We start from the raw sequence: 27,741 nt of genomic DNA on the forward strand, positions 1-27,741 counted from the left end.
GGGTACAACAATTTGTAAAGATCAACTTGCTATATTTGTTTTAAAGGATGGCTGTGGTATTGATGATGTGGTTCCGTGTCGCTCAGTTGGTGGAGCATGGCACTTGCAACGCCAGGGTTGTGGGTTTGATTTCCATGGGGGACCAGTACGAAAATGTATGCATTCACTAATGTTAGTCGCTCTGGATAAGAGCGTTTGCTAAGTGACTAGTGACCTTCAACAAGGGGACCATTGTTGTTGTCCTCAAATGAAACGGTTATATTTTCTATTTATGTCAGTTCCTTTCAGCCAATTTGTATCTTTAATATATAACAGGCAAACAAGTTCCCTACCTTCTCCCTTTTCTACTTGCCTCCTCCATTTTTGTGGTAGTGCTGCAATCAGTTGGTTGTAAATTTGGATTGAGCAGATATTCCCATATATTTACGATAACTGCATATGTGACATAACTCCTCCATTTCTATTCATAATATCATTAACAAATATAATACCATTAAAAACAATCCATGAAGAATGTTTTTTTAATTAATCAGTATATTTGAGTTTAACCATAACATTTGTTGTAATATTTGTCATATCTTTTCTGGAGGATAAAACTGAAGCATTTATTTGGGCTGCAATTTCTGAAGCTGGTATCTTTAATGAACTTATCCTCTGCAGAAGAGGTAACTCGGGGTCTCTTTTCCTGTGGCGGTCCTCATGAGAGCCAGTTTCGTCACAGCGTTTGATGGTTTTTGCAACTGCACTTGAAGAGACGTTCAAAGTTCTTGAAATGTTCCTTCATGTCTTAAAGTAATGATGGACTGTCGTTTCTCTTTGCTTATTTGAGCTGTTCTTGCCATAATATGGACTTGGTCTTTTACCAAATCTTCTATATACCACCCCTAACTTGTCACAAACGCATTAAGAAGGAAAGGAATTCCACAAATTAACTTTGAACCAGGTACACCTGTTAATTTAAATGCATTCCAGGTGACTACCTCATGAAGCTGGTTGAGAAAATCCCAAGAATGTGCAAAGCTGTCATCAAGGCGAAGGGTGGCTACTTTGAAAAATCTCGAAAATGAAATACACTTTGATTAGTTTAACACCTTTTTGGTTACTACATGATTACATATGTGTTATTTAATAGTGTTGATGTATTCACTATTATTCTACAATGTAGAAAATAGTAAAAATAAAGAAAAACCCTTGAATGAGTAGGTGTGTCCAAACTTTTGACTGGTACTGTATATAGTTATGTCCCACCCCCTCTGAGCACCCCCTTGTCAGCCACCATGATAGCCCTCCTGACAACCCCCCCACAACCACTGAGGACATACACAAGCCACAGATAATACTCCTTATGGACTCAAACGAGAAATATATACACATTTTTTCCCAAACACACAGTCTCTAAACGTTGGTGTCCAAACACCCAGCGCGCCCTAGACCTTCTGTCTGAGGACCAACTAGGGTCACCCAGCCACATAACAATACACACAGGCACAAACGACCTGAGAACACAGCAGGAAGGGGTGGCCACAACACTCAGAGTGATTGAAAAATCTTCTTTTACTTTCCCCAATGACCAAGTGGTTATCTCCACCCTGCTACCATGAAAATACTTACACACTGCTATCATACAGCGGGTAAATCCAAGTATTTCCCGTAACTGTGCCTCAAAACCAAATGTTTTCCTGGCCCCTACTCCACCCTGGACTTGAACAGCCTTTACGACCATGTCCACCTATACAAAGCAGCAGTGCCCACCTTCGCCCGTTCCCTAAAGGACTTCGCCTTCAACCGCAGCCCCAACACCTAACACAGGAGCATCAGCTCAACAGACACCCTGCCCAGACCAGCGAGACACTCTCCCAGACCTGAAGGAAGGCCTAAAGAGCAGGAACCTGGACTTCACCAAATAAATCAGAAATACAGACATTATCATTCTTCAAGAAACATGGTATGGAGATGGACCCACTGGTTGCCCTCTAGGTTACAGAGAGCTGGTAGTCCCATCCACCAAACTACCAGGTGTGAAACAGGGAAGGGGCCTAGGGGGTATGCTAATTTGGTATACCTTCTAGCTCACTCTATAAATTTATCAAAACAGGAACATTTTACATTTGGCTAGAAATTCAAAAGGAAATCATCTCAACAGAGATAAAGACAGCTTCTCCATTCTGGAGGGGGAAAACAGCTTCTCCATCCTGGAGGGAGAAATCAACAGTTTCCAGGCCCAGGGAACCTAAATGCCAGAACTGGACAAGAACCTGACACTCTTAGCAAACAGGGGGACCATATTTATTTTTTTAACTAGGCAAGTCAGTTAAGAACAAATTCTTATTTTCAATGACAGCCTAGGAACAGTGGGTTAACTGCCTGTTCAGGGTCAGAACGACAGCTCTGGGATTTGAACTTGCAACCTTCCGGTTACTAGTCCAACGCTACCCTGCCGCCCCAGGCACACGCTGGATATGTACATAGTCAATGGTAGGCTTCGAGGAGATTCCTACTGTAGGTACACATATAGCTCATCTCTTGGCAGTAGTATTGTAGACTACTTCAACGCAGAGTCTCTCAAAGCCTACCGACACCCCTATGAGATCACAGCAAAATCACAGTTTACTTGAACAGAGCATTCAATCATGAGGCATCAAAGCCAAAAGGAACTGAATAATATTAAGAAATGCTATAGATAGAAGGAAAGTCATGTGGAAACCTACCAAAAAACAATTAGGCAACAACAAATTAAATTCCTTTTAGACAACTTCCTGGACAAAATGTTTCACTGTAATAGTGAAGGTGTAAACTTGGCAGTAGATAACCTTTACAGTATATTTGACCTCGCAACGTCCCTATCAAATCTAAAAATGTCAAACAGAAAACTGATGAAAATTAACAATGATGACTGGTTTGATGAATAATGCAAAAACCAAAAGAAAGAAATTGAGAAACCTATCCAAAGCACAGCCCCCACACCACTAGAGGGATATCAACAGACTACCAACTTACTACCTTGAGACGAGGCTGGGTATAGCTCACAAAGATCTCCTCCACCGCACAGGGACCGAGGGGGCGCAAAACCGGACAGGAAGATACGTCAATGAGTAAGCCACTAGTAAGCCAGTGACTCAGCCCCCATAATAGGGTCAGAGGCATAGAACCCCATTGGAGAGAGGGGAGCCGGCCAGACAGCGAAAGCAAGGGCGGTTAATGGGGATCCTAATCCTAATACAAGTTAATAATAAATAAAGTATGTTGGATTCACGTCTCCATCTCAACCAAAAACAAGTTAAAGGATACGATTCAATCAAATCAAACTGAATTTATTAAAATTCATTTGAAGTTTGATTTGATTTAGTCCCATTTTTTTATTTAGATTTTTGGTTGAAATGGAGATGTGAATCCATCATATCAATTAATCATTTGAAGACAGTCTGGGATTAAAGCCAGAATCAGTGGCACTTGCGGAGCTGTCCAAGCAGAAGATACATCTTCTTCAAATGTTGATATTTGGTTGCGTTGACAACCAAACACAATTCAATATCACTTTTGCAATACGGTAAATGGCCTTATAACTTGTCAACAAATGATATGTTGGATTCACATCTCCATCTCAAACAAAAATACAAGTTAATGAATAGGATTAAGCCAGTGGCTGATGGAACTATTCAAGCAGTAGATACATCTCCTTTCGATGTTGATATATGTCTGTATTGTCAATCAAACACAATTCAAAACTATGTTTGTAAAACAGTAAATAGCCTAATGTTAAGTCTCTTACAAACAAATGTAACAGTATTTATTCAACCTTAAAATGAGTAACACATCCATGGCCCCATATAAAGTTACTGTAACAATAAATGTATTCTTATGTAATCATAGAAAGCATGCATGTTCAGGGTCGCTGGCCTGTGGAATTCTTCACAATTGCGAAAATAATCTGCACATAATCAAAAACAGCATTGATCACTTGCACCATGTACTGTAACCAGTGGCGACCCGTCATTCAGGGCAGAGCCTCACCTGTTTTGAGCCCCACCTGTTTAGCTAAAAAAAAAAAGACTTCCGTTCAAAAGTTTGTGGTCACTTAGACATGACCTTGTTTTGGAAAGAAAAGCAAATTTTTTGTCCATTAAAATAAAATAGTTCAGAAATACAGTGTAGACATTGCTAATGTTGTAAATGACTATTGTAGCTGGAAATTGAAGATTTTTATGGAATATCTACATAGGCGTACAGAGGCCCATTCTCAGCAACCATTGATAATTTAATTAAAAGACTAATTGATCATTAGAAAACCCTTTTGCAATTATGTTAGCACAGCTGAAAATTGCTGTGCTGATTAAAGAATAAAATAAATAAAACTGTCCTTCAGACTAGTGGATTATCAGCATGTGTGGGTTCGATTACAGGCTCAAAATGGCCAGAAACAAGAGGACAAGTACATTAGAGTGTCTACTGTCCTCAACTGGCAGCTTCATTAAATAGTACGAGCAAAACACCAGTCTCAATGTCAACAGTGAAGAGACGAAGCCGGGATGCTTGCCTTCTAGGCAGAGTTGCAAACAAAAAGCCATATCTCAGACTGGCCAATAAAAAGAAAAGATTAAGATGGGCAGAAGAACACAGACACTGAACAGAGGAACTCTGCCTAAAAGGCCAGGATCCTGGGGTCTCCTCTTCACTGTTGACATTGAGACTGTCAATCCAGCATGACTCCTGCCGTGTTGAAAACACCTGGAAACTCGGAACTGGGAAATCTCAGACTTCAGTGACATAAACATAACTGGGAACTCAGCACTCCATGGTGCTGAAAATAAATATCTGCTGTTGGGACAGCTTTATGTAGGCCCTAACAGTTTATGTAGGCTCTAACAGTTTGTGGGCACCGTTTGTCACCGTTACTGTGTTTGTTGTTTAGTGGCTTTGCTGCAATGCATCTAACAATTTGGGGAGATTTTGCCCTACCAAGATTTACATGAAAAAAATCTAATGAAATCAAATAAAATTATATTTGTCACATGCGCCGAAAACAACAGGTTTAAAGACCTTACAGTGAAACGCTTACTTACAAGCCCTTTAACCAACAATGCAGTTAAGAAAAATACTTGTTTAAGTGTTTGAGCCAATCAGTTGTGTTGTGACAAGGTAGGGGTGGTATACAGAAGATAGTCCTATTTTGTAAAAGACCAAGTCCATATTATGGTTAAGGCAACAACAGCTCAAATAAGCAAAGAGTAACGACAGTCCATCATTACTTTAAGACATGAAGGTCAGTCAATCTGGAACATTTCAAGAACTTTAAAAGTTTCTTCAAGTGCATTTGCAAAAAACATCAAACACTATGATGAAACTGGCTCTCATGAGGACCGCCAAAGGAAAGGAATACCTAGAGTTACCTCTGCTGCAGAGGATAAGTTACCAGCCTCAGAAATTGCAGCCCAAATAAATTCTTCACAGAGTTCAAGTAACAGACACATCTCAACATGAACTGTTCAGAAGAGACATCTCAACATCAACTGGTCAGAAGAGACTTTCATGATCGAATTACTGCAAAGAAACCACTACTAAAGGACACCAATGCAAATAAGAGACTAGTTGGGGCCAAGAAACTAGAGCAATGGACATTAGACCGGTGAAAATCTGTCCTTTGGTCTGATGAAACAAAAATTTGAGATAGAGAGTAAGTGAATGGATGATCTCCGCATGTGTGGTTCCCACGGTGAAGCATGGAGGAGGAGGTGTGATGATGTGGGGGTGCTTTGCTGGTGATACTGTCAGTGATGTATTTAGAATTCAAGGTACACTTAACCAGCATGGCTACCACAGCATTCTGCAGCGATACACCATCCCATCTGGTTTGCGCTGAGTGGGACTATCATTTGTTTTTCAACAGGACAATGACCCAACACACCTCCAGGCTGTGTAAGGGCTATTTGACCAAGAAGGAGAGTGGTGGAGTGCTGCACCAGATGACCTGGACTCCACAATCACCCGACCACAACCCAATTGTGATGAGTTGTACCGCAGAGTGAAGGAAAAGCAGCCAGCGAGTGTTCAGAAATGTTGTGAACTCCTTCAAGACTGTTGGAAAAGCATTCCAGGTGAAGCTGGTTGAGAGAATGGGCCGTTGTCCTTAGGGTCATTGTCGAGGTCCTGAGTGCTCTGGAGCAGGTTTCATCAAGGATCTCTTTCCTCTGTTCATCTTTCCCTCAATCTTGACTAGTCTTCTAGTCCCTACCGCTGAAAAACATCATTACAGCATGATGCTGCCACCACCATGCTTCACCGTAGGGATGGTGCCAGGTTTCCTCCACATGTGAAGCTTGGCATTCAGGCCAAGCAGGCTGTCATGTGCCTTTTACTGAGGAGAGGATTGCATCTGGCCACTCTAACATAAAGCCCTGATTGGTGGAGTGTTGCAGAGATGGTTGTCCGTCTGGAAGGTTCTCCCATCTCCACAGAGGAACTCTGGAGCTCTGTCAGAGTGACCATCAAGTTCTTGGTCACCTTCCTGACCAAGGCCCTTCTCCCCCGATTGCTCAGTTTGGCCGGGCGGCCAGCTCTAGGAAAAGTCTTGGTGGTTCCAAACTTCTTCCATCTAAGAATGATGGATGCCACTGTGTTCTTGGGTGACCTTCTGCTGCAGAAATATTTTGCTGCCCTTCTTGAAATCTATGCCTCGACATCAACCTGTCTTGGAGCTCTAAGGACGATTCCTTCGACCTCATGGCTTTGTTTTTGCTCTGACATGCACTGTCAACTGTGGGACCTTATATAGACAGGTGTGTGCCTTTCCAAATCATATCCAATCAATTGAATTTACCACAGGTGGACGTCAGTCAAGTTGTAGAAACATCTCAAGGATGACCAATGGAAACAGGATGCACCTGAGCTCAATTTCTAGTCTCATAGCAAAGGGTCTGAATACTTACAAAAATAAGGTATTTTTAGTTAATATATTTGCAAAAATGTATAAAAACCTGTTTTCGCTTCGTTATTATGGGGTATTGTGTGTAGATTTATATATATATATTTTTTTGAATTTGTACCTTTAATAGGCAAGTCAGTTAAGAACAAATTCTTATTTACAATGACGGCCTACCAGGGTTAACTGCCTTGCTCAGGGGCAGAACGACAGAACAACAGATTTTTACCTTGTCAGCTCAGAGATTCGATCCAGCAACCTTTTGGTTGTCTAGTTTACTATCTAGTAAACTCCAACGCTCTAACGACTAGGCTACCTGCCGCCCCAAATAAGCCTGTAACATAACAAAATGTGGAAAAAGTGAAGGTGTCTGAATTCTTTCCGAATGCTCTGTATGCACACAGCAGGCCAGTTAGACCTACTTCTATGCATGCTCAGGCACACAAGCTCCCTCTGTATGTTCCTAGAGAGAAGCCAGACACATGCTCATTGCTCACATTAAGCACTCCAAACAATAAAAAATAAAAAAATTGACAAATCTCATAAATGATGGTTATGAAATAAACCAAAACCTGTTTCTCACAAGTGTAGCAGGTTGTGAACTCTGCAAACAAAGTTTCCACTTCGATAATGAGAACGGTAGGCTAAATGTGTCACGTTCGTTGTAATGAGGAGACCAAGGCGCTGCGTGATGAGAATACATGTCTTTTAATGAACGATAAACACTTAACTATACAAAACAATAAAACGAACGTGAAGATATATATATAATGAGCGCAGACACAGGCAACTAAACATAGACAATAACCCACAAAATACCCAAGGAATATGGCTGCCTAAATATGGTTCCCAATCAGAGACAACGATAAACAGCTGCCTCTAATTGAGAACCAATCTAAGTAACCATAGACATACATAACACCTAGAATAGTGAACACCCATAGACATACAAAACCCATAGACAGGGTCAAAAACACATACATCACCCATGTCACACCCTGACCTAACCCAAATAGTAAAGAAAACAAAGAATACTAAGGTCAGAGCGTGACAGTACCCCCCTCCCCCCAAAGGTGTGGACCCCCGGCCACACACCTAAGCCTATACGGGAGGGTCTGGGTGGGCATAACTACGAGGTGGCGGTTCTGGCTCGGGACGTGGACCCCGCTCCACTTCTGACTCGTCACGCTTACTTAATGTCGCTGGAGCGGGCACCCTCACCGCCGACCACGGACTAGAGGACACCACTGGACTGATGGTCGAGTCTGGAGTGAGTGGCGCCTCTGGATTGGAGGTAGATTCTGGCGGATCCGGACTCGAGGGAGACTCTGGCGGATCCGGACTGGAGGGAGACTCTGGTGGATCCGGACTGGAGGGAGACTCTGGCGGATCCGGACTGCGGCCCGTCGTGGTAGGTTCCGGACTGCGACCCGTCGTGGTTGGTTCCGGACTGTGACCCTTCGTAGGAGGTTCCAGTCTGCAGCCCGTCGTAGGAGGTTCCGGTCTGTAGACTGTCGCCGGACGCTCTGGACTGGGTACCGTTGCCGGACGCTCTGGACTGGGTACTCTCGCCGGACGCTCTGGACTGGGTACTGTCGCCGGACACTCTGGACTGGGTACTGTCGCCGGACGCTCTGGACTGGGTACTGTCGCCGGACGCTCTGGACTGGGTACTGTCGCCGGACGCTCTGGACTGGGTACTGTTGCCGGACGCTCTGGACTGGGTACTGTCGCCGGACGCTCTGGACTGGGTACTGTCGCCGGACGCTCTGGACTGGGTACTGTCGCCGGATGCTCTGGACTGGGTACTGTAGCCGGACACTCTGGACTGGGTACTGTCGCCGGATGCTCTGGACTGGGTACTGTCGCCGGACGCACTGGACTGGCGAGGCACAGTGTAGGCCTGGTGCGTGGTGCCGGCACTGGTGGTACCGGGCTGAGGACACGCACCTCAGGGCGAGTGCGGGGAGGAGGAACATGGCCTACAGGGCTCTGGAGACGCACAGGAAGCCTGGTGCGTGGTGTTGGCACTGGTGGTACTGGGCTGGGGACACGCACCTCAGGGTGAGTGCGGGGAGCAGGCACAGGATGTACTGGGCTGTGGAGGTGTACTGGAGGTCTGGAGTGTAGAGCTGACACAACCCGTCCTGGCCAGATGTTTATACTTGCCCTGCAAATGCAGGGCGCTGGCACAGGACGCACAGGGCTGTGCAGACTCACAGTACGCAGAGCCGGCGTAGGATATCCTGGTCCATAGAGGTATACTGGAGACCAGGAACGCTGAGCCGGCACCCTCCTTCCTGGCTGGATGCCCATTCTAGCCAGGCAACTGCAAGGAGCTGGAATAGAGGCACGAGGAGTTGGTTTAGGTCTCCTACCTGACTCAGCCAATCTCCTCGTGTGTCTCTCGGGCTTCCGTGCTAGCCGTGTACCCTTATATTGTTGCTGTTTTTCCATTCTCCTGTATCCCTCCTCGCACTGTTCCATAGAATCCCAAGCGGGCTCTGGTACTCTCTCTGGATCGATTGACCACCTCTCTATCTCCTCCCAGGTTGTTACCCACTCATCCTTCTCCCGGGTCCACTCTTCCACAAAGCGCTGTTCCTCCCTTTCACACTGCTTGGTCCTTGTTTGGTGGGTTATTCTGTCACGTTCGTTGAAACGAGGAGACCAAGGCGCAGCGTGATGAGAATCCATATCTTTTAATGAACGATAAACACTTAACAAACTATACAAAATAATAAAACGAATGTGAAGCTATATATAATGAGCGCAGACACAGGCAACTAAACATAGACAATAACACAGGGTGTGACAAAATGACTGTAATTCATACATGCTTTAACAGAAATTAATGAAACCAAATGACAGAGGATTAACGGTACATTTACTGGGACTACTGGTGTTGTACGTCATAGGGAATTGATCAAAAATGTACAATCAAAGGGAAAACCATTCACACAATGAATTCACAAGAATTGGCGGGAGACAGCTGAGGACATTCTGGAGAGCTGAATGCATGTATTCTGGAGAGAGACCTGTCATATCCTCGCCACACACCCCTCCCCTTGTTCTTGTTGCAACATTTTCAACTATATTCAAGGGAAGTTGTCTTGACACACATTTTGTTTTTTCACTGACCGCTGCAAGTCAATCAACTAGGCCTATTGCCACACATGCTGCCCAAATTTCAGGCTTCCCAAATAGGCACAGGCCTACACACTTGTGATTTGAATCAATACACAGCTATATATTTTTTAAGAAGCTAATGATCCTCTGTGGCTAAGTCATGCTTTCTGGTGAAGTATTTTGAATTATTTTATTTAAACAGGAGAAATTATATAATTTTGGCACAACATCAATTTACTTTAGGGGAAGCCAGCATCCGAACAGTATTGACTTTCCTTTCCAATTCGCAAGAGGCTGAAACTAGAGATCTATATATAATGACAAGATGCTCATGCGTCTGCCCTAACAATGGGAGTCTTGTCGCAAAGGCTGTGCGCGAAGGCAGGCTACAAGCTTAGGTCTGCATAATATGCCCATCAAAACACATTGGGCGTATTCTGTACAGATTTTGTTGAGAGTGAGCAGTCTTGCTTCCCCTCTTCCTCTCTGCTGAAACTATAACCGGAGAAAGCATCCGAGGGAGCCAAACAGCACCCCTCTGTCTTACAATATGTATCTGATCCTGTCTGGACAGAAATAGTATGACATGCCGTTCTGTTTTTAAATAGACAGCATCAGATGCATGGTCTACACATACTTAGACAGAGGAGCGCTGTTTCGCTCAATTGGATGCTTTATCTGAGGTTGTCGGTGTGCTTTTTCGTCACATAAATGATAAATATTTCAATATTTTATTTTGATGGGCAAGCAGTGTACGGTATGGCGGGCACATAGCCTCAGCCCTGATGGTTTGATTAGATTAACTAGCAAGTCTGTTTGTTTGGGTACCACCACAACTACTGTCACTATCTAGTAAACTTGCTAGCTACTTTACTGGATGTTGAACACATTTCTACAGGCAAATGAACACATTTCTTTATAGCCATGGTATAAAAGGGATAATGAACTCGGGGCTCTATATGTTTTCTGGAAAATAACGGAACTCCATGGTCCACGTCATTCATTAATTTCCATATAAAGCAGAGCCCTTGTTGATTATCCCTTACTTATACAACGGGTGGTTCTAATCCTGAGGGCCGATTGGTTAAAACCGCCTTCCAGCTAGCGTCTATTCCACAAGTTACCACAGGCCAAATCTATGACGTTAAAATGCCTATTTACTCTGTTCCATCTAACTGCGCATTCCACTGTCTCATCATCCCAGCCAGGCAATTTATAAACTTGATCTCCACTATAAAAAGCATCGACATTCTTTAACATTTCTTTTAGACTAACATTTAGTTTTCAACAACAGAGATTTTTATATAAACCTTGCTGTCTGTCTGTCTCTCCGGCATTTGCAACATTGTTTCAATATTCAAATTCGATCTCCAGCGGTCCGATAGTAATGAACGTGTCTGGAGTTGGGACGAGACAGACAGGCAGTGATTCTCAGCCAGTCGAAATCATCAAATCAAATCAAATTGTTTTGGTCACATACACATAAACTCAGCCAAAAAATAAACGTCCATTTTTCAGGACCCTGTCTTTCAAATATAATTCGTAAAGATTCAAATAACTTCACCGATCTTCATTGTAAAGGGTTTAAACACTGTTTCCCATGCTTGTTCAATGAACCATAAACAATTAATGAAAGTGCACCTGTGGAATGGTAATTAAGACAGTAACAGCTTACAGATGGTAAGCAATTAGGTCACAGTTATGAAAACTAAAGGACACTAAAGAGGCCTTTCTACTGACTCTGAAAACCACCAAAAGAAAGATGCCCAGGGTCCCTGCTCATCTGCGTGAACATGACTTAGGCATGCTGCAAGGAGGCATGAGGACTGCAGATGTGGCTCTGGCAATAAATTGCAATGTCCGTACTGTGAAACGCCTAAGACAGCACTACAGGGAGACAGGACGGACAGCTGATCGTCCTCGCAATGGCAGACCACGTGTAACAACACTTGCACAGGATCGGTACATCTGAACATCACACCTGCAGGACAGGTACAGGATGGCAACAACAACTGCCCGAGTTACACCAGGAACGCACAATCCCTCCATCAGTGCCCAGACTGTCCACCGTCTGAGAGGCTGGACTGAGGGCTTGTAGACCTGTTGTAAGGCAGGTCCTCACCAGACATCACAGGTGTCAAAAAAAGTGCTCTTCACTGAAAAGTCGCGGTTTTGTCTCACCAGGGGCGGTGGTCGGATTCGTGTTTATTGTCGAAGGAATTAGCGTTACACCGAGGCTTGTACTCTGGAGCTGAATCGATTTGGAGCTGGAGGGTCCGTCATGGTCTGGGGCGGTGTGTCACAGCATCATCGGACTGAGCTTGTTGTCATTGCAGGCAATCTCAATGCTGTGCGTTACAGGGAAGACATCCTCCTCCCTCATGTGGTACCCTTCTTGCAGGCTCATCCTGACATGACCCTCCAGCATGACAATGCCACCAGCCATACTGCTCGTTCTGTGCGTGATATCCTGCAAGACAGGAATGTCAGTGTTCTGCCATGGCCAGCGAATAGCTCGGATCTTAATCTCATTGAGCACATCTAGGACCTGTTGGATCGGAGGGTGAGGGTTAGGGCCATTCCCCCCCAGAAATGTCCGGGAACTTGCAGGTGCCTTGGTGGAAGAGTGGGGTAACATCTCACAGCAAGAACTGGCAAATCTGGTGCAGTTCATGAGGAGGAAATACACTGCAGTACTTAATCCAGCTAGTGGCCACTCCAGATACTGACTGTTCCTTTGATTTTGACCCCCCCCTTTGTTCAGGGACACATTATTCAATTTCTGTTATGTCTGTGGAACTTGTTCAGTTTATGTCTCAGTTGTTGAATCTTGTTATATTCATAAAATTGTTTTTACATGTTAAGTTTCTTAAAATAAAAGCCGTTGAGTTTCTTTTTTTGCTGAGTTCATTTAGCAGATTTTATTGTGCGTGTAACAAAATGCTTGTCATGGCTGATGTCTTCCCTGTAACGCACCGATCCCGGACCAAAATGCAGCGTGGTAAGGGTCCATAGTTGTTTTTAATGAAATAAACCGAAACACTACAAAACAATAAACGAACCGTGAATAACCAAAACAGTACCGTGTGGTGAAACAGACACGGAAACAATCACCCACAAAGTGCCCACAGAATATGGATGCCTAAATATGGTTCCCAATCAGAGACAACGATAGACAGCTGCCTCTAATTGAGAACCAGTCTAGGCAGCTGTTGGAGGAAATGATAGTTGAAATGATTAATTATGTATACATTTTTATTAGAACCATTAAGTTTAAATACTATTATGTTATGGTATGAAATGTATGGATTTTTGGTTAAACTAGGACCGAAAATGTAGGTAAAACGAATTAATTGTCTGTGTTTACGGGAGAGGGATGGCATATCTCTTTAGACAGATTGGAATGTTTGTTTTATGAGGGGAGCCTCCAGTATTTATGCTGCAGTAGTTTATGTGTCGGGGGGCTAGGGTCAGTTTGTTATATCTGGAGTACTTCTCCTGTCCTATTCGGTGTCCTGTGTGAATCTAAGTGTGCGTTCTCTAATTCTCTCCTTCTCTCTTTCTCTCTCTCGGAGGACCTGAGCCCTAGGACCATGCCCCAGGACTACCTGACATGATGACTCCTTGCTGTCCCCAGTCCACCTGGCCATGCTGCTGCTCCAGTTTCAACTGTTCTGCCTTATTATTATTCGACCATGCTGGTCATTTATGAACATTTGAACATCTTGGCCATGTTCTGTTATAATCTCCACCCGGCACAGCCAGAAGAGGACTGGCCACCCCACATAGCCTGGTTCCTCTCTAGGTTTCTTCCTAGATTTTGGCCTTTCTAGGGAGTTTTTCCTAGCCACCGTGCTTCTACACCTGCATTGCTTGCTGTTTGGGGTTTTAGGCTGGGTTTCTGTACAGCACTTTGAGATATCAGCTGATGTACGAAGGGCTATATAAATGAATTTGATTTGATTTGATTTGAGTAGAAGACAATCTCTAGACCTGAAGACACTGCGCTATTGTGTGGATCGGAGAGAGTGTGAGAAACTGATGACGTAATTTTATGTTCTCTCTTTAAAATGTAATGTTCTTTGTATTTTGGGGCAGTATAATGTTCTTTGTATTTTGGGGCAGTACTCATCAAGATTAAATGCTGAACTTGTTTTTAAGACGGGTCCCTTTCTATTTCATGCAAAATGATACATTTACAACTTATTATGAAATAGATAGAGTGTGAATTTGGTTTTGGCTACAAAACATATAGGAATTTAGAAATCCTTTAACAGCAACCATATACATACAATACACCTAGAAAGGATACAGCCCCATAAACATACAAAAAAACACATACATCACCCATGTCACACCCTGACCTAACCAAAATAACAAGGAAAACAAAGATAACTAAGGCCAGGCCGTGACAATGCTTGAGTTCCTAGCTCCAACAATTTCAGTTATATCTAACAGTTCACAACAATACACCCAAATCTAAAGTAAAATAATGGAGTTAAAAAATATATAAATGTTAGGATGAGCAATGTCGGAGTGGCATTTACTAATTTTTACTTTATTTTTTTGCCATTTACCAAATTGCATTTTTAATTTCCCCATTTCTTTTTTAAACATAAAACATCAAATACTGCCAAATGGATTCAGAAATAAAAAATTTTTTTATTGTGATATTATATTTTGGCGATGTTGCCCAGCCCTAGTTATAAAACTATATTTGGACAATACCCTAATTAGATAGCATCATGTAAAAATATTGAAATGCCAATTTTAGACTAAGTTTCAAAGTTTGGCAACTTCGTATAATAATATGGCACATCAATATTGGCAGAGCAATGCAGTGACGTTTTCAGAGCCACTTCCATTATCATTGAAGTATGTTCTTAGAACATCATTGGAACATCATGTCATAACGTTACAGAATAACTTCATAAGACTCTCGCAAAAGGATTTAGTGCAGAGGTGAATAAACCGTAAACTATACAAGCAAAGAGAGTCGCACGCTCCATATGTATAACCTCCCAGTCATTTAATGTTTGACCAAATATGTATTTTATTTGTAAATTATTTTTTTTTACAGGTACAATATTTAAATGTTTATAATTTCATATTCCGTTCATATATTTTCATTATTTTACACATTGTACCTATGGGCTGCCACTCAAAAGAAGAAGAAACATTTTTAAGAGAAAAACATTACAAAAGGCACATAACTACAAAGTATTGATAGTTTTGATAATATTTTTTAGAGTTTAAGTAATAATACATTCTGTATATATAGGAAAAGAAAACAAAAAATAAATGATGGCCAATTTCATATTAAAACATTTCCTTGGTATTAAATACAGTCTATGAACAAATGTAAAATATATACATTGATTGTTCGAATTATCGGATTCTAAGGTTCTGTTTTTCCCATATTCTTTTCCAGTTAAAGGGTTATTCAAATTCACTTAGATCTGTAGACCATACTTTTGTATTGGCTCCCTCTGAATATGAGCTTTCCAAAAGTTGTTTATATACGAAATAGATTTGTCCTTTTGGTAGCCCAGATCATTTATATATAAATCCCATCATTGGATGTTTTGGTAGTTGGGTTTCCCGAGATACTCCATAGGCCAGCATAGCTGACCGAAGTTGTAAATATAGAAAGAAAGAGACGCCTGGAAATGTGTATGTGTTTTTCAAATCTTGGACTGTTCTCAAACCATTATGTGCCAAATGGAAATTGTATGAGCAACAATAGGACCAAAACGTAGTTTACATTGTTTAAGGGAAATATCAGTAAACCAATTTAGGATGGGGCGAAATGTCAGTGCCTGGAAATACTATTTAAAATTTGGTACATATAGTCCTCCTACGTCTTTCCCTCTTTGTAAATTTGTAAATGTTTTATTTCTATCCTGGATTGCTTACCTTTCCATATACATTTTGAAACCACACTATGAATTTTATCCCAATAGCCAGAAGGGGGAGACATGGGAGGCATTGACCTACAGATATTCAGCCGTGGCAATATATTCATTTTGACAATAGATATTCTGCCAGTTTAAGCAATTGGAATGTTAATCTGTCTACTGGGGTCGGATTTAATTGATTTTAGCATTCTGTTAAAGTTTCTGGCAATTGTTTTATGACAGGCAGGAAATATATCTACTTCCAAATATTTAAAATTCGAATGATTGGGGCAGATTTTTCAGAACCTATTCAATTGAATCCAGACATAATTGCTGACGTTTGTTCAGGGATGTTTTTGGAACATCATGTCATAATGTCACACTATAACTTTATGAGACCATTGTAGGAATATTCCCTGCTTGTTGTTTTGAATAACATTTCCATCAAAATCAGCAGAACGCTCTGGTAATGTTTCCACACAACCACTATTTCATCCACATTTTGTTGCACCAGTAAGTTCTGAGAACATTACCGCAATGTTGTGTTATTATATTCCCTGGCAACCTAATGTGAACCTTAGGGGAATGTTCTGTGGTAGTTTATACAGATGTTGTGCACAACAATTTAGTGAATGTTAGGAGCACATTCCAATTATATTTCATTTGAAACATTTCTTATAAAAAAATATTTGGTGATTAAAAATGTTTGTGGGATATTATCATCCTAGTATTAGCTGGAACTTAATAAGAATGTTATTTAATGTCCTGGGAATGTTCCCAGTTTGCTGGGTAGTCCTCTCTCTACAGTATCAAGCACTTGATGATGAGGCAGAGACCAAGGAACATGATGACACACAGACAGGAGAAGTGAAGTGACAGGATGACCAGTATGTCCCCTAGCAGGCTGTTGTCCCTAGGTCGGGGCATGGGAGGGAGCGGTGGCATCTGGGGCATCTCGCAGTAGACCCCCGTCCAGCCTTGGTAGCACTGGCAGGTAAACTTGTGCTTCATGTCCAGGATGTCGTGGTTGTTAAGATGGCCGCTCACGTGGAAGCGGGCCCCCCGGGGGCCCAGGTTGCGGCGAATGTGGAAGAAGCGGGGGTTGAGGTGGAGGTAGGCTCCTGAGTCGAGGCTCTTCCTCACACACTTGCCGTTCTTCTTGCACAGGGCTTTGCTGCACAGCTTGGCGGCTGAGGTGACGTTGATGACATAGTGGCCTAACGGGCCATCAATATACTTCTTCACGGTCAGGCAGTTTCTCTGGAGGTGCACATAGACAGGCAGAGGCACAAACACAATGTGATGCACAGCATAAATACACAGCATAAGTATAGGTGTCTGTGAAAGTATAGCTAAAAATAGGCCTGCAGTTCACTGGGAATAATAGTTACGTTGAATGAACCTTCCTTATGTCACCCACAGTATGTTCATTTACTTCATGCACTATCCCTTGACTTGCTTCTCTTTTTTTCTCTCCATTTGATTTCCTCTAAAACTGGAATGAAGGGAATCAAGGCTTGACATGTTCAATCTAATACACAGGATGAGCTTGGTAAAAACATATTGGGTCAATTGCAACCAACATACAGAACTTAATGTGCAGCTGCAGGTTAGCGCTAGATTTCCTAAAATGCTACTTATGAGAGATTACGTGTTAAAACAAACTTGCTTGCAACCGAAAACCGACAAGAATAAACCAGCAGATCAATCAATCAATCAAATGTATTTTATATAGCCCTTCGTACATCAGCTGATATCTCAAAGTGCTGTACAGAAACCCAGCCTAAATCAGTTCATCTCCCATTGTTACTGGGTCAAACAAGTTAGATACCAGACATCTTCGTCTAGGTTCTCACTCCTGGCCCCAATGAAATAGCAACCAATCACCGGCTGACAAAATGTTATGACCGCCATAGCCCTAATCAGGAACATTGAAAATAGCACAGCTTGTAATTAATCCAAGATAATTATGGTAAGAATTTAGACCCAGTGAATTGTAAGAAACTCTAGTGAAGTATAGTTCAGTACAGCACAGCACAGTACAGTACAGTACAGTACAGTTTACTCAAGTAGAGTAAAGTACAGTACAGGAAAGTAGAGTATAGTTCAGTACAGTACAGTAGAATATAGTTCAGTACAGTACCGTACAGAGTACAGAGTACCATACTGTACTGTACTCTACTTTACTGTACTCCACTGTACTGTACTGAACTATACTCTACTTTCCTGTACTGTACTTTACTCTACTTGAGTTAAGTGTGCAGTAGAGTACAGTAAAGTACAATACAGTGCAGTACATTATAGACTTCTATGTTTGGATCACATTAGAATATCAATTGTGATTTGACATAACTTGATAAGAATATCATTTTATGAACATGATTAGTTGAAATCACGTGTTTCCAGGCAAAAAAAGGTGCCCCACTGTTGGTCCTCAGATCCGGGATTAATAAATAAAAACAATCATATTGCACATAGTTTTCTGTGTTATTTCTTTACCTGAGTTCGAGCATATTCTGAGGAGCCCCAAAGTACCACTCCTGACGCTCCAAGAGCTGCACTCTCTCCAATAGTGTGCACCAGGTCACTCTAGGAGAGGCATAATAAAAGATGTAACACTGCAAACACAGTCTCCCCTTCAGGTCAAAGTGAGGTGAATACTTGACCTGCTCCAGTGATCAATGTTGACTGGTACATTCTCATGTTTTACACCCTGAAACTCAAAATAGAGATCATGGCCCAATCCAGAATAAGCCCTATATCACCTCTCTATAGGTACTTTAATACACCTGAAAGGTTCAAATACTGTAGGTAAGCAATATCCACCCAGCCAATCAGAGGGCAAGGTAGAAATGCTTAAACTATCCAGTTATTTCAGATCTACTCAAGTGCCTATAGGGGTTAAGGGCTAGGGGATGTTTCTGGATGGAGCCCATGTATTGTAAATAAATTAAAGGTCATGTGAGATTTCATAGCTGAGACTAAGCAATCCACTCATCACTCTGTGACAGTTCCAGAAGCTTCTGGGAGATTAATAGCTTTTTATCCACCTGAACATGGCAGGAGACAAGACAAGTGACTTAACAGAAAAATGCAGAGGTTAGGTAGTTTATCACAATGACTGAAAGGCAATACAAACCTTGCACAAATGATAAAAAGCGCTAAATTGTGTTAAAAAGCGAAAAAAATGTGTTGGAATATTTAGCACTGTTCTAACACTATTATTTTCACTCTTGAACCAACAGCAACATCACCAGTTATTAGTAATCCTTCTCACCTCTGAGAGGACCGTGAAGGTGTAGGCATAGAAGGGTCTAGAGTAGACGAACACAGGCAGGATGAAGTCGGTGCGTGCGATAGAGGCAATCCTCATGGCCTCTTTGACGCGGTAGTGGACAAACTTGACGGTGTTGGCCGAGGACTTGAGTTCGTAGTCTAGGTACACAGAGGGGTAGAGAGCTGTGGTCTCCCTCCAAAGCCACATCAGATGGTCATTACGGACATGCTCGATGTTGGGGCATTCACCTGTGTAGCGATGCGGGTGCGTCTTGTAGCCATAGTTGTAGCAGTCGGGGAACAAGTAGAAGCCCCAGAGGCCGTCAGGTCGTCGACTTTCGGCCAACAGTAGAGTATTGTTCATAAAGGCCTGTCCGGCCCTCTCAAAGGCCTCCTTGGCCTCATTCTCCACCTTGCTCTCAGGCCAATCTGGATGGAGCTTCCGGATCTGCTCCTTGGACTTGTTGCGGTAGATGTCCTTCGAGCCCCAGTTGCGCACCCACTGGGGCCTCCAGTTCTCCCAGTCAATGACACCCAGGCCTCGGAAGTCCTTGTGAGGGATGAGCTTGTCGATGTCGGCCCTGGCCTTGCTCAGGTGCTTGGACAGGCTCTGGTTCTGGGGCAGGCCCCCGTTGATGGGGTTCCCAGAGCTGGCGTAGTAAGGATAATAGCCCAGGTGGCTATGGTAGAAGATGGTGACATTGGGCCCGCTAAGGGTCTCGTTGAGGTTGGCCACGATGTCAAAGACGCTGAGGTCCAGGTCCACCTTGAAGCGAAGGCGGCAGGACTCTGTGGGGGCGTTCCAGACTATGATGAAGGGCCGATGAGGGATAAGAGGAGCCTGGGCCTGCTTCATCTGCTCACCACCGGCCCCTTCTCTGACCCCAATCCACAACACTACCACCAGCAGACAGCGGCGAATCAGCGCCATCGCCCTAGACTCTTAGTCGTCCTATCCCAACATGAAAAGGAAAAAGAACAGGATAGAAATTACCACATATTTTTGCGGGAAAAAAGTAAACACATCATGGGCTTCAGTAGGCAGGGATAATCAAGGCTGGAAAGGACATGTGAGTGAGGGTCAATGAGCTGCACTGCTCTAGATTGCACACACTGTACAATGGTCCTCTATTCTTCTCAGAGAAAGGTGCCATTTGACTGAATGTGCTCCTGTCAAGATCTATCAAGTCTGCCGGGCTTATTTTGTCATATTGCCCTAACAAAGACGTTTTGAGTTGGCCTTCGTTAATGTGACCACGATGAAGATATTTACATATCAGAGTGGGCCTTAATTAGAACCGTTGCGTTTGTTGTTTTGACAATGATTCCCATCCATCACCAGGCATGCACAGCAACACAGACACAGACACAGACACACACGCACAAACACAAACACACACACACACACACACACATGCTCACTCTTTTCAGGATAACTTTTTCCAGGTTCTTGTGTAAAATGCCCCCACACCTAATTGCAATTAGTGCCTTTATCTGAGTCCAGGGAGAGAAACCATGACCCCACTCTCAGAATACAAGGCCCCTGACGTTGTCTTCAATAGAGACATGGAAAATCGGCCGTAATTTTCATCCACCCCTGATGGGATTGTGATTGCTTCATTTATTTAATCATTCCTTCACTTCTAGGAGAGCAACCTTGTCTGTATACTGTATATGCAATAGGTACATTGTATGGTGTAATGATAATAATCAAGATAGATTTCAATATCTTTTTGACCAATATCTGATTCTGGGAAGTTTTATAACCTGTTTAACACCAGAAAGAACAATATGGTTGTTTTTGTTTTTGTCGTTCTTATTATGCGGGGCCAACAACTGTGCATTCCGTATCATTCCTGAATATAACATTTACATTTGTAGTTATAACTGAAGAGGCTTTGGCTGCGAGTCCTGTGCTATGCTTTGTCAGTCAAACTGTACCGTAATCCTTGCCCAAGACAAACAGTCTGTGGTGAAGTCTCTCAGGCTTTCCTCAAACCATAAATAGTCCCAGTGCCTCCAGGAACACCACTCGCCCTGGCCACTAAAAAGACCCCCCCCCCCCCCCCCCCCCCAAAAAAAAAAAAAAACAATGTCTGAGCTCAAACAGACAAAAGACTCCACATTTGATGTCGTGTTTTTCCTCAAAAAGACACAACTGAACTCAAACCGGAGCCAAGTCTCCTGACTGGGCTAATTGACTCCAGATGAACGTACCAGCGGTGAACTTTAAGAATGGAAGCTAACCCTTCACTCAAACCTTCAATGAGCTGACAAGTAAATGATCCTAATCACTCAATCAGTCAATGTACAAACGTTATATTATAACAGATCCTTTATTAGTTTGATTACTTAGTAATACTGACAGTTGTGCCTTGTGTCATCGCTAGCTTTCAGTTCTTAGAACTGTTCATAGAACTTTCATACTTTGACATATGAACTGTCATTTTGCTAACCATGCATTGTAATTCATCAAACATTTTATTTTCCTTCCCATAAAATGCCGGGAGCAGCTAAAATGAAATAAGTCCCTTGCCGATAGTTTGTGGTAGGGAAAATGAATATATCTTTGGCATTATCATCGCCATGTATGTGCAATTGGCATAAATATGTTGGTCCTCAATATACACTGAGTGTGCAAAACATTAGGAACACCTTTCCATGATATAGACTAACCAGGTGAAAGCTACAATCCCTTATTTATGTCACTTGTTAAATCCACTTCAATCGGTGTAGATCAGTGGTTCCCAAACTTTTTATAGTCCCGTAACCCTTCAAACATTCAACTTCCAGCTGTGTACTAGCACCAGGGTCAGCGCACTCTCAAATGTTATTTTTTTTCCATCATTGTTAGCCTGCCACACACACACTATATTACACATTTATTAAACAGTTTTTGTTAGTTTTTGTTACAACCTGGCTCGTGGGAAGTGACAAAGAGCTCTTATAGGAACAGGGTACAAATAATAATATAATAATAATTAATCATTTTGCTCTTTATTTAGCCATCTTACATATTAAACTTTATTTGTTCATCAAAAATGGTGAATTACTCACCACGGGTTGATGAGAAGGGTGTGCTTAAAAGGATGATCATAACTCTACAATTTTGGGTTGTATTGGAGAGCGTCTCAGTCTAAAATCATTTTCAACACACAGTCTGTGCCTGTATTTAGTTTTCATGCTAGTGAGGGCCGAGAATCCACACTCACATAGGTACGTGGTGGCAAAGGCCATCAATGTCTTAACAGCACGATTTGCCAAGGCAGGATGCTCTGAGTGCAGCCCAATCCAGAAATCAGAATTCTGATTAAATAAAATTTTCACAGAATCGCTTGTTGCAATTTTGACGAGACTCTCTTGTTCAGATATCGGTAAGTGGACTGGAGGTAGGGCATGAAAGGGATAACAAATCCAGTTGTTTGTGCCATCCGTTTTGGGAAAGTACCTGAGTAATTGCGCATCCAACTCACTCAGGTGCTTCGCTATATCACATTTGACATTGTCCGTAAGCCTGAGTTCATTTACACACCAAAAAATCATACAATGATGGAAAGATGTGTTGTCCTTGGAGAAGAGCTCCAACTTCTTAATCATAGCCCCAATTGTGTCCCGCATATTGAATATAGTTGCGGAGAGTCCCTGTAATCCTAAATTCAGATCATTCAGGCGAGAAAAAGCATCACCCAGATAGGCCAGTCATGCAAGTTGTCTGACAAGTGAAAATTATGGTCAGTAAAGAAAACCTTAAGCTCGTCTCTCAATTTTAAAAAAACGTGTCAATATTTTAACCAGCGCACTAATGTATGTTGTAAAAGCGTTACATGGTCGCTGCCCATTTCATTGCATAGTGCAGAAAATACACGAGAGTTCAGGGGCCTTTCTTTATTAACAAAGGTAACCATTTTCACTGTAGTGTCCAAAACATCGTTCAAGCTGTCAGGCATTCCTTTGGCAGCAAGAGCCTCTTGGTGGATACTGCGGTGTACCCAAGTGGTGTCGGGAGCAACTGCTTGCACGTGCGTTACCACTCCACTATGTCTCAATGTCATGGCTTTTGCGCCATCAGGACAGATACCAACACATCTTGACCACCAAAGTCCATTTGATGTCACAAAGCTGTCCTTAAAAAATATCCTCTCCTGTTGTCCTGGAAGAGGATGTCTTCCTTAATTGACTCCCCATAAACGTAACGGACATATACCAGTAGCTGTGCCAGGCCCGCCACGTCTGTGGACTCATCCAGCTGTAACGCATAGAATTCATTGGCTTGTATGCGAAGCAGTAATTGTTTCAAAACATCTCCTGCCATGTCACTGATGCATTGTGAAACAGTGTTGTTTGATGAAGAAATTGTCTGTATAGTTGTTTTTTACCTTTTCCCCCAGCATTGTCTCAGCCATATCCGCAGCAGCAGGAAGAATTACATCCTCCACAATAGCATGGGGCTTGCCTGTCCAAGCCAAACGGTAGCTCACCATATAAGACGCTTCTAGAACTTTTTATTAATGGTAACTGTTGCTTTTATACATGTCTTACTACTCGAAAGTCGTCTTAATTCTCGCTCAAAAAACTCCTGTGGCTTATTTTTCTAGTTGGCATGTTTTGTTTCTAAATGTCTGCGCAAGAGTGAAGGTTTCATCGAGTTGTGAGATAGTACTTTTGAACGTATACTGTGGCTGAGGAAAGGTACTAGTCCCAATATAAGTAAGCCCCAAACCAATGTAGTTCTCATCATATTTGTGCCTCTTCGATGGTCTGTTATTCGGTGCTTTTCCGGGTGAGGGGGCAATAGCTCTTCGGCTGCATCAGATTCACAACTGTCAGTGTCCATGTTAGCTGGGCTAACAACAAATGTAGAACTACTGATGCTAGCATTGGATGTGCTTGTCGTCGACAGGTGCAGTTGTAGTAATGCTGGTAGTAGCAGTACTACCAGTAGAGCTGGTATGTGTCTCTATGGACGCGGGCCTTTTTAACCATTTATACATTTTCGAGCAAACGGAACGAGCAGCAGCTACGTTTGGCTACATACGGACAGTTAGTGGAATTCCCGCGAGAGAGTAACGGTTAATGTGATTGGATGTTCATTATTTGACTAGGCTACCTGTATTTAACATTGTGTTGTTATTTCGCTAAACTCTAGATGGTTTAATTTTATTTTTGGCAGTGAAACGAGGCTACTCAGGCGAGAAAAAAACCTCACCCAAATCTATAGCCCCGTTGGAAAATAAAAATGTACTGTTTGAAAATCGGAGAAAAAAAAAAGCCTTGAGACAGTTGACACATGGATTGTGTGTGTGCCAAAATTGGAGTCAACATGGGCCAGCATCCCTGTGGAACGCTTTCAACACCTTGTAGTGTCTATGCCCTGATGAATTGACGCTGTTCTGATCGCAAAAGGGGGGTGCTACTCAATATGAGGAAGTTGGTGTTCCTAATGTTTTGTACACTCAGAGTATGTTGGTCTATATAACTATGGAGACCCAATTCACATGTGTTTACAGTTTTCTTTAATCGCATTGGTACTATTTTCACAACTATGTGGTAAATTTTCTAAACTCGGTACAAAATTCCAAACTGGTCGTGGTCCTGTGTGGCTCAGTTCGTTAGAGCATGGTACTAGCAACACCTGAGTTGTGTGGTTGATTCCCACTGAGGTTACATACAGTATGAAAATATGTGGACTCACTGTTGTCACTTTGGATAAAAGCGCCTGCTATGTAAATGGCATATACTACTACTACTACTACTACTGTTTGGCCAATGATGTTTTAATAAAGCAGTATAAAAAAACATCAACAAAAAGACCCCAGCTACTTCATTTTGGATACATGTTTACTGTTTAGAGGATGCATTTGTTACATACAAATACATCTCTGTTTTTTGTCAATATCCGTTTTTTGTTTTTTTTCCTGTGAAGTAAAATCATAATAGTACATATCATAATTTATATGTTCACACTAAACAAACATACATTTGAATTATGTCGTTCTCAAGATCTGTACTAGACAAACCAGTTTAAAATCCATAGGTTTACCAAACGGTTAAGTGATTATCAATTAACAGCAGTCAGATTAAGTAATAGTTAAATGGATTTTAAACGTGAAACATGTATTTCTAGATGAAACACTAACTTTGGTGATAAAGTGACTGTATCATTTTGTGAGTTGTCAACTGAAAATGTGTTTAATGTTTTCGAAACAACTGTCTTTTTGATGATCTCTTTTGAGTTTTGTACTAAGCATTGTGAAAATGTCCCACATACATGTGAAAATTGCCCCAAAGCCATTGAAAAAACCTGCAATTCACAGGCTGTTCATGTAATTTGGAAAGTATGAGACCAACATTGGAACTAAATGGCCCATCTTTATGTACCATGGATCTTTTTGTGAATGTCTGAGCGAATGTGCTTTTGAGGAAGCCGAGATGGCGTTAGGTTAAATGTTGAAAAGAATGAGTGTGGAAATAAAAGTAAACATGTGGAGACACTAATCTGCATAGCAGTGCTGGGCAGAACAAATGAGTCAGACTCTTTCTCTACATCCTTTGGGTCCACCGCTAGTCAGCACCCAGCGAGATGTGTTTATTGATGCTATCCCTGTGATCTGCATATCATATGGAAGGTCTTTCACTTTTCAAATGTGTGTATGCATGTATAGCTGTGTCTGTGTCTGTGTATCTAATCTTGTGTCTGACAACTGTGATGAAACAGATTGGTCTTTGATGAAAGCAGGCTATTATTGGCCTGTCAAACTGTAGACTTGATGCACTTGTCACTTTTCCCGTTGTTATTAACACTGGAAGAAACTGTGCTCCAATAACACCCTCCCTAAATAATTTACACATGCACGCACACATGCGCACGCACTCGCACACACACACACACACACACACACTATCACATACACACGCACACACACATGCACACCACCACACATGAACGAATGGGCTGTTCTGAAGCATTGATCATGTTCACATTTAGCTGTCTTCACATCTTGCGGTCTTTCTCTGAACCCTTCAGTTTGGTGAATATCATTTCCATATGTGATGGTGGTTTTATTAATATTCCCTGCCAGTTCATCTACTGTGGCACCATACTTTTGGTTCAACACGTCATCTCTGAGTTTCAATCTTAATGACCCTGCAAGTCTTAAAAATGATCACTATCAGATACTACTGAGTAAAATATTTCTCTCCTCAGTTAAATGAATGGCTTGTGAAACGAATTGCTATGGAAGTTAAACAGTTGTATGATAGAAATACATTTGATCTGAGCCTTTAGATCTAATACTATGAGGAAGATTTATGATCTAAAAAAGGGCTGCCCAACCCTGCCGTCCTGTAGGTTTTCGCTCCAACCCTAATCTAGTGCACCTGATTCTAATAATTAGCTGGTTGATAAGCTGAACTAGGTTAGTTACAACTGGGGTTGGATTGAAAACCTACTGGAGTGTAGCTCTCCAGGAACAAGGTTTGGGACCCCTGATCTAAAGTCTCACATACCTCTTTCAAAGCTCCTACTGATCTAGCCTGGTCCCATTGATCCTGAGGAACCAGTCCAGGTCTTCTTGAAACAATAACGGTTCAACAATGCTTTCTTCTCTCCTATATGCCCCTCTAACTGGGTTTTTTGGGGACCAGCAGTGCCCTTCGCTTTGGATCTCCCCTGGGACCCTTGGTGTCTGTGGGGCCAGCGATGCCCCTCTTTTGTTGGCTTGGCTCCTCCTCGCTGACCTGACTAACTCAGGCAGTGGAGATGGGTGCACCGCTCTTGCCAAAGAGGGAACCCGTCCCTGCTAGTCACTCTCACTCTACTATCTCTTCTCAACTGGAGGATTTCCACGGAAGAGTGTTATCTTTAAAACATGAAAACAGATCACATGTATAATGGACTTTATTAAGTAGACCATGGCCTAAGTTCAATAGAAACCTGTCACAATGAAACAAAGCTATTTTTTCCACTGCCAAATACAATCACATAAGGTTTTTGGCTACTGTTCAGTGGTGTAAAGTACTTAATTAAAAATACTAATAAGTACGAGTTAAGTCGTTTTTTGGGGTATCTGTACTTTACTTTACAACTTGTATTTTAGACAACTTTTACTTTACTACATTCCTAAAGAAAATAATGTACTTTTTACTCCATACACTTTCCCTGACACACAAAAGTAACATTTTGAAATGCTTAGCTGGACAGAAATATTGTCCAATTCACACCCTTTTACCTGGTCATCCCTACTGCCTCTAATCTGGCAAACTAATTTAACACAAATGCTTCCTTTGTAAATTATGTCTGAGTGTTGGAGTGTGCCCCTGGCTATCCAAAATAAAATAAAACCAAGATAACGGTGCTGTTTGCCTAATATAAATAATTTGAAATGATTTATATGTTTACTTTCGATACTTTGAGCAATAACATTTACTTTTGATACTTAATTAAATATATGTAAAACAAAATACTTTTAGACTTGTACTCAAGTTGTATTTTAATGGGTGACTTTCACTTTTACTTGAGTCATT

At 42.1% G+C, this 27,741-nt stretch overlaps 1 protein-coding gene across 1 annotated transcript; it reads right to left on the reverse strand.

Moving 5' to 3' along the window:
* Nucleotides 1–14,095: 14,095 nt before the first annotated feature.
* Nucleotides 14,096–26,893, reverse strand: LOC110492793 (hyaluronidase-like). The gene is made up of 4 exons (XM_021567276.2): nt 26,725–26,893; nt 19,220–20,170; nt 18,442–18,531; nt 14,096–17,202 (listed from the first exon to the last, which is right to left on the reverse strand). The coding sequence occupies exons 2-4, from the start codon at nt 20,147–20,149 to the stop codon at nt 16,744–16,746; spliced, it is 1,479 nt and encodes a 492-aa protein (XP_021422951.2). The 5' UTR covers nt 20,150–20,170; nt 26,725–26,893; the 3' UTR covers nt 14,096–16,743.
* Between the last annotated feature and the right edge of the window lie 848 nt (nt 26,894–27,741).

The sequence above is a fragment of the Oncorhynchus mykiss genome, chromosome 2, assembly GCF_013265735.2.
Source record: "Oncorhynchus mykiss isolate Arlee chromosome 2, USDA_OmykA_1.1, whole genome shotgun sequence".
Lineage (NCBI taxonomy): Eukaryota > Metazoa > Chordata > Actinopteri > Salmoniformes > Salmonidae > Oncorhynchus > Oncorhynchus mykiss.